Source organism: Apostichopus japonicus, chromosome 9 (assembly GCF_037975245.1).
Source record: "Apostichopus japonicus isolate 1M-3 chromosome 9, ASM3797524v1, whole genome shotgun sequence".
In the NCBI taxonomy this organism is placed as follows: domain Eukaryota; kingdom Metazoa; phylum Echinodermata; class Holothuroidea; order Aspidochirotida; family Stichopodidae; genus Apostichopus; species Apostichopus japonicus.
In genome coordinates, this window is record NC_092569.1 from 4,052,501 (window position 1) to 4,063,892 (window position 11,392).

An 11,392-nucleotide genomic window follows, 5' to 3' on the forward strand; every position below is an offset into this window, starting at 1 on the left:
TAGGATGATTAGTTCCTTAAAGAGTGTTCCTTATTATAGGCGGTTACAACTGTTGAATCTCACCACACTGGAGCTTAGGAGGTTACATGGGGACTTGATCCAGGTTTTCAAGATTGTGTATGGTTTCGACAATTTATCCTTTACCGACTTTTTCATGTTTGCTAACAGTAGTTGTACCAGAGGTCATTGTCTTAAACTCCAAAAGTCACATAGTATAGGATTAATATTCGGCATAACTTTTTCTAATAGGGTTGTGAATGAGTGGAATGGTTTGCCTGAGAAAGTTGTTCTTGCAAGTAGTGTCAATGGGTTTAAGAATGCTTTGGACAAGCACTTTAAGCATTGGAATCGGGTCTGAGTGTTTGTGTCTTCAGTTTTTTTTTCTTTCTCTATAGGGTCCTTGATGGGGACTTAAGTGTCCCTCCTGATCCTTTTTTCTACTAAACTAAACTAAACTATTCTATAGGGCACGAAGTATAGTGCAATATGCAATCAGGTGCTGATATGTATTCTGTTTCTTACAGTGGTGATGTTGTATTTATTGACAAAACTGGGTTATCGTTTGGACAAGTGAGAGAGTATCGAGATTCGAGTCAAAGTATTTTTGAAGGCAGCTATTCTTCGAGCCACGGAGCCCTGTGTTACACAATTCCATTGGGCAAGTATTATGCACATATATATGTTTACATATATTTCAATATATATGTTTATATGTGTTTATTTACACACACACACACACATATATATATATATATATATATATATATATGTATAGGGTAAGCAGTAAGTTGAAGACAGTTATACTTACGGCTATACGGGGCCCTGGGTGTCACAACTTATTCCACGTCGGGTCAGCGTTTAGTATTTAGGGTTGAATGGTTGACCGTGATGAAATAAAGCAGTTCAGAGTTCCCTCACATTTCCATAAAAATTAACAAACGATAAAGTGACATTATCGAACTGTCCGACATTTTGGTTTAATCTTTATCATTAACATCAGAAAATCCAGAACTCCAATATTAAATGAAATCAAGAGAAATATGAATATTCGAAATTTCCATATCATAGACACGCTTGATCGACTTCTTTGTTTCTGCCACAATTGATCTACACAGTTACAGAATCGCCATTCCAAAATGGAGTTCAAAGAGCGAATGGCGTGCAAACAACTGGTAATTCGATAGAAACATTTCTGAAAATATATATCTTAGCATTTATTGATTGATAGATGTCTTAATTAATGAGCCCTCAACCGACCAAGAGAAATTTTTACCGTCATAATGCATTGTTTTACTCAGTTCTTTCGCTTAGAATTATCGAATTTTTATATCTCTTTAATTCAATTGCATGAAACAGTAAAATAAAACTTTTGTAGCTGACAGTATCAGACAGATTATACTGTTTAATGCTTATTTTTTTAGAGTTAATCCAAAGTTAGCAAGCCATTTCAACTACGACTTTGTTGTGGGCGGAGTTGTAAATACTGGGCTTCGAAATATATATTTCCACATACATCTATTTTTATCTCAAAACAGAATCTATCGAAATATCTACAGTTGGTAAGTTTGTATTACAATCGTTATAATATAACGTCAGCAAATCGGACCTTAAACATTATATGAAATGAAAATTATTAATATTTGAAATATGTATTTCACATATAGGCCTATCCGTTTTTATTTCAAAACAGAATCTATCGAAATAACTACAGTCGGTAAGTTTTCATTATAATCATTATAATACATTACAATATAACGTCAGCGAATTGAACATCATACATTATATGAAATGAAAATATTGATATCTGAAATATGTATTTCACATATATCCGTTTTTATCTCAAAACAGAATCTACCGAAATAACTACAGTCGGTAAGTTTTCATTATAATCATTATAATACATTACAATATAACGTCAGCGAATTGAACATCATACATTATATGAAATGAAAATATTGATATCTGAAATATGTATTTCACATATATCCGTTTTTATCTCAAAACAGAATCTACCGAAAAAACGACAGTCGGTAAGTTTTCATTATAATCATTATAATACATTACAATATAACGTCAGCGAATTGAACATCATACATTATATGAAATGAAAATATTGATATCTGAAATATGTATTTCACATATATCCGTTTTTATCTCAAAACAGAATCTACCGAAAAAACGACAGTCGGTAAGTTTTCATTATAATCATTATAATACATTACAATATAACGTCAGCGAATTGAACATCATACATTATATGAAATGAAATATGAATATTGGAAATAAATATTTCACATATATCCGTTTATATCTTAAAACAGAACCTACCGAAATAACTACAGTTGGTAAATTTGCATTAAAACCAGTATAATACATTATAATTTAACGTCAGAGAATTGAACATCATACTTTATATGAAATGAAGTATGAATATTGGAAATAAATATTTCACATATATCCGTTTTTATCTTAAAACAGAACCTACCGAAATAACTACAGTTGGTAAGTTTTTATTACAATCATTATAATATCACGTCAGAGAATCGAACCTTATATATTACATGTATTGAAATATTTATACATGAAATTATGCTCTTATTGACACTTTAATATTTTCCTCTTGTTCCTATCACAATTTATGTACGTTTTTACTCATTATAAACAGTACTTATACACTCGGCCCGCCCATGTATTCCTGGGAGTTGCTTAAACCGACCAAGGAGATTTCTTTTCGCTATTAAACCTCATTTTTCTATCTTATTCATTATACGATGCATCTATTTTCTTTTTATCACATATTATTAATGTTTTAATTATGATACAGCCAATAAATTTAGTAATTGCACTATACTGTTCAGTTAATAACGATTCATCATGGTTTTTGTACATGTACCTATCATTACTTGTAAAAGGCTTTTGACCTTATTGTATTCAAATATATTCGATATGGCATAAGAATGTTACCAATGAACATACCAAGCGTGGTAAAAAAAAAAAAAAATTTAAAAAATAAAAAATTTGTTTTATCTGACAGTCTTGGACACAAGTTACTGCTTCATGTATACTGTATATTTCATAGAGTTTAATACACTTAACATTCACACTTAACATTCAAACTTTATTTGCCCTTAACTGACCAATGTGATTTGGGGGATGGGGATGGGGGAGGGGGGTTCATTAGAATACAGTGTCATATTCAATTCAATTAATTCATAACGATCTATCATAAGTTTTTATATCTTATTATTAACCCCAAAAAATGATATTGGCAAATCAACTTCTTAGTTGAAAGTCTCAGACACTACTCATTGCTTCATGGGTTATTTTATAGAGTTTAAGTTTAAGAGTTTAAAGCTAAGTTCTTTGCAACTAAGGTTTTTTTTATAGCAACAGCGTATAAGTGTTAACTGTTTTTCGTAATAAATAATGTAACATATTTACGTTATTTTTTTTTTTCCAATCTCAAACCAGAAATTGCCGAAACAACTACATTTGGTAAGTTTTGTATAAAATGGGTAGATATTTAATTATAAACATCATTTACACACTTATAAACTTAAAACTGTTGGTACTTTAAACGACCTAGGTGAATTTTTTTGCCATTAGAAATGCATGCAATGTGCTCAATGCATGTTATTCGTAATAGGTAGCATACTCCATATAAGTGCCCCCATTGACTTACACACTAAATCGGCAATGTATTTGTGGTCTATACGCCCTTGTAGAAGTTTTCAAAAGTAACAAACCTACCCAGCACTGGATTGCTGTCAACTTGGCCACTCATGGCACCATCAATTTTCCTTGTCATGACCATGAAGATTTTTCGCGCTAGGAGAGCCTGACGTTTACGTCACTTGGAGACAAACCTTTCACTCAGTATAGTGAACAAGTTTCGTACGGTGCTCTTGGGGGGGGGGGGGGCTAAAGTGGTCTAAAATTGTCTCAATATTGACCCAATCTTTGCTTCACCACATTTACTTCCATTTGTGTAGTCTGACATCCAAGTCACACACACAAAAAAACAGATTTTGTTTGATAATAATATATCAAAAAATATGTTCTCCCATTTACTTTTCGTCACTTGTCCTTGAAACAGAAAAACACTCTGCGCGGAATTAATATAGACTACTATATATGACTACTATATAGACTATATAATATATAGACTATATAACTATATAGACTATATAACTATATAGACTATATAATATATAGACTATATAACTATATAGACTATATAATATATAGACTATATAACTATATAGACTATATAATATATAGACTATATAATATATCGACTATATAACTATATAGACTATATAATATATAGACTATATAATATATAGACTATATAATATATCGACTATATAACTATATAGACTATATAATATAGACTATTATATATGGAGTATATGCCACCTTGAGGTTTATCTGAATGTCATGTCGTGTAATTAACTCTAAACATGACTTAGTCGATGAAATTCGCTGTACGTGTCTCGCACACAGAATGCTATTTCTTGTAGATTTCATAATAAAAGTTTTTTTTCCTTCATGAAAATGGTAAGACTTCGAAACGATAACAGAGTAAGGTACACTGTTTTTTCCCCCTTCTTCTTCTTCTTCATCTGAAAATACATTTTATTATAAGATATTTTTGTAATCTCAAAACAGAGTCTACTACAGTTGGTAAGTTTTTTTTAATCACAATGGGTATTTTATTTAATTGTATACATCAATACATATATAATCTTAACACTAAAACATGTGTATAGAATATATGCCTGTAAGATCTGCGGCAGTCTGCATGGAGACATTGTGAATGCGATCCCGTGAAGGATGAAGGGGATCTGGGGGATCTCTTTGGAACCACGCTTCTCTGGTGTAGGCCATATCGACGTTGATCCCGTAACAGGTAATATAAACCTCTTGCTCTTCTTAATATGTCTAGCTCCAAAGATGACTTTGTTAATCGCTTGTAAGAGGGCGACGTGATGAAATACAGCACGGGTAGACCTCTGCGCTCCTGGTGCATCTAAAAGCAGGAATTCAGGCTGCAGGAGTTATGAGTTGCAGAGGAACTAACAATTTAAGGAGGGCACAACATGGTACCTGCCTATAGTCTGTTATCTGTAGATTCGTTTCCAAATTTCAAGTTATCACTCTAAAATATCTTTCATTGGTTTGAATGTTGTAAGGGAGTTTAGGACGGCTAAAAGGGTGGGGGGGGGGGGAGACGTTGAGACCGTGCGTAGTTAATAGTTATGATACTATATATGTATTAGTAAGCAACTAATTTATTGAGCAAAATTATTCAAGATCTACGCTAATATGTTTACCAAGAAAGGAGAGTGACAAAAAAATTCAATAGATTGATGTTTTGAAATATCGACTTTTTGTCTCGTATTTTGTTGTTGACATAACAACCTTGACGTTAAGAGTTAAACATTTTTCATCGAGTATCGTAAGGTAGGTTTGGCCAGAAAAATGAAAAAAAAATATTAACACATCTTGTGACTTCCCATTGGGGTTGCTAAAATCGAACTAGCTGAATGTTACTTGTTTACAAATGTTACCACAAAAAAAAAAAAACAGCAAAAGTTTGAGTACTCTAAAGATGATTTAATGATTATAATTAGCTTGCTATTATTTTTGGATGTTTTCTTTTGGGTAAACCTATAGTAAAAACAGTATAAGAAGAATTGAAATAAATATATTTATAATCAAAGGCTATGATATGTCCTTTTAGTCTGTTCACATGTCTCCTTCGAACCTGTGCTATTGGAGCACACTAACATATATGTAGCTGCTTCGACGTGTGTGGAGCTGTATTGACGTACACGGAGTGTGCACTGGCGTACATGGTGTGTGCATTGACAGGCATGGACATACATCCGACATGCAATGTATCGGCATAACTGGAGTGCATCAACGTACATGGAGTGCATCAACGTATGTGGAGTGCATCAACGTACGTGGGAAGTTGCATCGACGTGCAAGGAGTGCATCGAAGTACATTAAGTACATCGACAGGCATGGATTGCATCGACGTACATCGAGTGCATCGGCGTACTCGGGATGCATCGACGTACATCAACGAACTTGTAGTGCGCTAACTTTCATGTGATTGCAGCGCCGTGCATTGAGTGCATCGAAATACATTAAAGTACATCGACGTACTTGAATCGCATCGACGTACATTGAGTGCATCGGCGTACTCGGGATGCATAGACGTTCATAAAGGTGTATCAACGTACTTGTAGTGCACTAACTTACATGTGATTGTATCGCCGTGCATTGAGTGCATCGAAATATATGAAGTACAGCGAAAGGAATGGATCGCATCGACGTACATTGGGTGCATCGACGTACATTGAGTGCATCGACGTACTCGGAATGCATCGACGTTTAAGAAGGTGTATCGACGTGCTTGTAGTGCGCTAACTGACAATCATGAGATTGTATCGACGCAAATGGAATGCATCGACGTACTTTGAGTGCATGGCCGTACATTGAATTACATCGACGTACAGGGAGTGCATTGGCGTAAATTGAAGTGCATCGACGTACGTGAATGTTTATCAACGTACAAGGAGTGCATTGAAGTAGAGGGCGTTGCATGAATGTACATTGACAGTTTAGCTGAGACACTACCAATCATGCATACTTTGGAAATGTCAATTGTCTTAATTTCTGTGCTGGACATACTATCCAATTGATTTATAATTATGATTTATTTTTGTTCATAGAGACTTTCTTATCGCTTTTCAAATTTACTTATCTAGAAAGAATTTTGTTTGATTTATGTACTGTTTTACACAATTCTGGTTTTACTCTTCACATAACTTCGCATATGTCATGCGAACACTATTAAAACCATGCTAAGACAAATTGTAGGTTTCAATTTTTGCCGACAGAGGTTTCGTTCAGTTTACACGTAATTGTTAGTATAGTTTTTGTTGCCCTTGAAACAAAGGGAGTTAAATTACTCCCATCTTTCTATCTTGAGACTCATTTGACCCAATGGTACCGTAGCAAATTACTTACAGTTGTCCAAATTTTTCCGCGTTTAAATGAACTCACAAAGGGAGGTTAGGGCGGCTAAAAGGGGAGATGAGGAGGCCGCATATAGAAAACGAAAAGAAAATCATTTCGTTAATAATTTCCTGGTTTACTTTGATTTTACAAAAGTTTACCTTGTCACCTTTGCTTTTAGTTTTACTTGAAATATACCAGGTTCTGTAATCTTGTGATTTGGTGAACTTAGCCAATGTTATAGGACTGCGCGACTTATTCACAGACTTTAATGGTAATGGTTGAAATTGCTTGAAGAAAATATTACAGTGCCGCTGCGGGAAGCTTTCAAATAGTGTGAGGGAAGAGGAGGGGGACGGTCCGGTTTGGACTCTTCGGCAGAAAAGTTTAGGTTTGAAGATGGTACGGTGGTAGAGAGGGAACATGGAAACTTTCGAATATTTTATATCCAACTTTTGATACACTTTTTATAGCAAAACTATTTCACTAAATCGTTTCGAAATTTGCACTCTTTATCGATGTAACGAATTATTCCTCGATATTTTTACTGTTTACCTTCAAATGTCGAATATTATCTCGACATTTCCACTTTATATCCAAGTTTCGAGTTTTCGTCTCAAGTTTTGAATATTTCAATATTTGACTCCGTGTAAAAGTAAGTGGGCCTGACGTTTTGATCCTAGGAGGATCTAATTCAGAGACTGAATGGATTAGATCCTGCTAGAAGTAGTAGATCCTACTTCAGAAGAGGCTGAAGTAGATCAGCCTCTGAAGAAGATCCTGCTAGGATCGAAATGTCAGGCCCACTTACTTTTACAGATTCTCTTACACAGGCTCTTTAGTGGATAAGCAGTTTGCCAACAGTTTTGTTTCATTTTAATATTTACTCCAACTTTTTTTTTGGGGGGGGGTGCGGGGCTTTTACTTCTTCTTAATTTGAAATAAATATTAATTACACAAAACGTTTAGCTTACTGTTTATCCACTAAAGAGCCTGTGTAAGAGAATGTTTTTAATTGATCAGTTTTCAATATCAACTGCCGAAATTTCGAGGAAACTACTTTGACCGATTCGGAAGTTGAACTATTTTATCTCCAAATTTCCACTACATTCTCGAAATCACAACTTTTCGTATTTTGACAAATTCGGACCCCATATCACCAAAGTTCGACTAATTTGGTCCGAAAATGTCAACCTTTTCTCCTGAAATTTTTACTTTATTCTTAAATTTCGACATGTGTCTCGGTTTTTTATCATTTATTTGAAAAGTTCATTGTTGTTTTTCAAAAATTGCACCTGTTCATCTCGAAATGTCTATTTTGATCTTAAAGGTATGCTGTGTTGACCCAAAGTATGCTAGATATTCAAATATGGTCACCTTTGGTCAAATTTTTTAACTGTTTTTATAACAATCTTTGAGGAAATTTTCCTTACTGGAACATTCAGTCATCTTGAGTGTTCTTTAAAAGTGACTTAGGACAATTGGAGAGTAAAAAACTCCAGGAAAGTATTTTTTGAAACTTCTAACAATTATAGCGTGCTCTAATTTGGGACCTATACTAACTTTGAAATAACTTTTTTTTTTAATTTGGATTTTAAACTTTTTTAACAAAATTTCTGTATAAATACAGATTCAAGGAAATATTTCAGAGCTTCATCGAAATGTTGACTGTTCACATCAAAATTTCTACTGATTTCAGAGAAAATTTTGAGAAATAGAAATTGAAAATTCGATGGATTATAATCTTCATGAGTGCACTGAAAGGTGAGGGCGGGGGGGGGGGGGCTAGGAGCATACCCTCCTCCTCCACTTTGGAAAGTGTAAGTTGGGGTTCCTATATATATATGCCTTATTATCTCTTTGGAAGTCTTGATTATGTTTGTGGGTTTTTTGTTTAATTATTGAATAAAATGTTTGGCACCTATCCATGTCAAACTTAGCTCATAAAAGTCACGGTTTCATTAAATAACTTTATGATTATTTTTATTGTTATTGATTTCGAAAATACTGAAACCAATGTACAGAAAAATAGATAAAAGTGTTTCATATTTCGTTTTTGAGGTTCGATTTGTTCTCATTATAATTCTTTTACCGATAAGCAAAATACGATATTCGCTTGGCGAGTGGTGAGGGGTATAGAGGAAAATGAGAGTTAGGTGGTGAGGGCAAAATATCGGATGGAAAAGGTGCGGTTATAATTGGAGGTGGCGATAACGGAAGACCGGGTTGAAAGCAGGAGAGGGGGAGGGGGGGGGCGTAAATTGGAGATCTAACTTGAGGATATGGAACAAGCAAGACGTAGGAAGTCCTCTTATACCTTCGATTTAACAATATGTTTACAGAGAGAAGAGATCTCTTCAGAACATCTTTCACCATACTCATAGTTCTGAGATGTCCACATAGAAATAAAATGAACTAGCAACAGTAACATGTTATACTGCTGTGCAACTACTTCTCTCCATTGTCGTCGCCACTCCCCCACCATTCCACCTTGCCCTGCGTAGGCTTGCCTTCGTTGTAGACAAATACAACAGAAATATAACAACTTTTCCATAGTTAAAGAGAATATGACGGTGGGGAAGGGGGGGGGGCACCTCGAACCCTCTTAAACATGAGTAGAATATAACGTTCCACTTTTTTATTTTGAGAAAACAAGAACAAAATGAACTATGTTGTCTAGACAACCAATGGCATTTGAAAGAAACCTTCGATCCGTTCCAGTTTTCCAAATTCAATTTTCAGCAACGAAATTAGAGAAGATCAGTTTACAAATAATGATATTAATTAATATGGCATTAAGAGAAAAAGTCAGACATATGGATACTAATGACTACGTTTCATAAATAATGTCTCACTAATGTAATTTCTGGTTTGAAGGCGATATTAGAATTGATCAACAATCGATTACCATAATCCAGTCCATACGTGTGTCGTTGGAAATAATATGAAAACCGACTTCGATCTTTGAAGATGTCACAGGGTGATTCGCACGAAGGGGGGGGGGGGAGGCGGAGAGGGAGATGGGGTAGCACCTAAAAGTAACTTGTCAAAAATGTTATATTTTGGAATTTTGGAATGTTATATTTGGAGGGAGTTTCGCAAGGAAGGGCGGGGGGGGGGGAGAGGGAGATGGGGGTAGCACCTAAAAGTAACTTGACAGAAATGTTATATTTTGGAATTAATGTCATTACGTTTCATGATTAATATATTACACGTGGACCTTCTACAGGATAAGACAGGATAAGGGAATGGGGGCGGGTGGGGGGGGGGCGCTGGTGGAATCGTGATAGAGGGACATGTTTTTCAGTAGCATCATGAGTAACGATGGTACGTGGTTTACATAACGCAATAATAACGGAAAGAGTCTCGACGATGAAAACTTGGGGCAGTCCCTTTTGGGCTTAGGTCAGCTTTCTTTTGTTGATAAAGTGTGTCATAGCATAGGAGAAGCTTAAAAGGGAAATCTCCCTGTCAGCTGATTAGCTCACTCCGTAAAGACATATATATATATATATATATATATATATAAATGAAAATCGTAATGAGTTGGAAAATCAAGAACAGTGAAAAACTTTCAGCCTCCACCGGGATTCGAACCACGGGCCTCCCGCTCTGTACGCGGACACCCTAACTAGGCTATGGACGCTGATTTTATGTCCAGATGTTCGAAACCGGTAACGAAGGTCGCAATTCCACTGTAGGCTTTTGTCACCTGCATCGAACAATACTAGTTCGCGGGAGGCCCGTGGTTCGAATCCCGGTGGAGGCTGAAAGTTTTTTCACTGTTCTTGATTTTCCAACTCATTACGATTTTCATTTATATATATTCATTTGCCTTTGTCGTTTACCTCCATTGCATATATATATATATATATATATATATATATATATATATATATATATATATATATATATATATATATATATATATATATATATATATATATATATATATATGTATATATATATATATATATATATATATATATATATATATATATATATATATATATATATATATATATATATATATATATATATATAGGCCTATATAATTTGTTGTAATTGTGAATTCCACATTTCTGTTTGTAATGAAACGTACGTTGTGGTTTACAGCCATGTGATTGACAATGATGACATTTCAGGGGGTCGGGCGGGAGGTGTCGGGGGAGGTGCGGGGAACAAGCCTGATCGATTCGATGCACGGTTCCTGCAGGTAATGTCAGAGACGATGCCTCCTTCTAGTTTAAAAAAAAAATCTAGCTTTCTCTATGGAGAGGATTCCAGATTATTGTTTGCATTTGTTTGATTAATTAAATACTAATTAACTCAGTAAAGACGAAATTGAATATGGTGTTTT

General features: G+C 34.7%; 1 protein-coding gene across 8 annotated transcripts in view; it reads left to right on the top strand.

Annotated features, from left to right (window-relative positions):
* LOC139973377 (uncharacterized) overlaps positions 1 to 9,078 on the top strand; it is a 21,807-nt gene extending 12,729 nt beyond the window's left edge. Inside the window, exons 10-21 of one of the 8 annotated variants that reach the window (XR_011795195.1) lie at positions 525 to 658; positions 1,116 to 1,172; positions 1,536 to 1,559; positions 1,691 to 1,714; positions 1,849 to 1,872; positions 2,007 to 2,030; positions 2,165 to 2,188; positions 2,322 to 2,345; positions 2,479 to 2,502; positions 3,472 to 3,495; positions 4,672 to 4,912; positions 5,747 to 9,078. Coding sequence is in view for 7 of the 8 variants with exons in the window: in XM_071980005.1 (XP_071836106.1) it covers positions 525 to 658; positions 1,116 to 1,172; positions 1,536 to 1,559; positions 1,691 to 1,714; positions 1,849 to 1,872; positions 2,007 to 2,030; positions 2,165 to 2,188; positions 2,322 to 2,345; positions 2,479 to 2,502; positions 3,472 to 3,495; positions 4,672 to 4,772 (484 nt within the window). In the remaining variant the exon portion in view is untranslated. Of the gene's footprint in view, positions 1 to 524; positions 659 to 1,115; positions 1,173 to 1,535; positions 1,560 to 1,690; positions 1,715 to 1,848; positions 1,873 to 2,006; positions 2,031 to 2,164; positions 2,189 to 2,321; positions 2,346 to 2,478; positions 2,503 to 3,471; positions 3,496 to 4,671 lie in introns of all 8 variants that reach the window. The other 7 variants (XM_071980005.1, XM_071980009.1, XM_071980006.1 and 4 more) reach the window with 7 other exon arrangements.
* Positions 9,079 to 11,392: the final 2,314 nt, after the last annotated feature.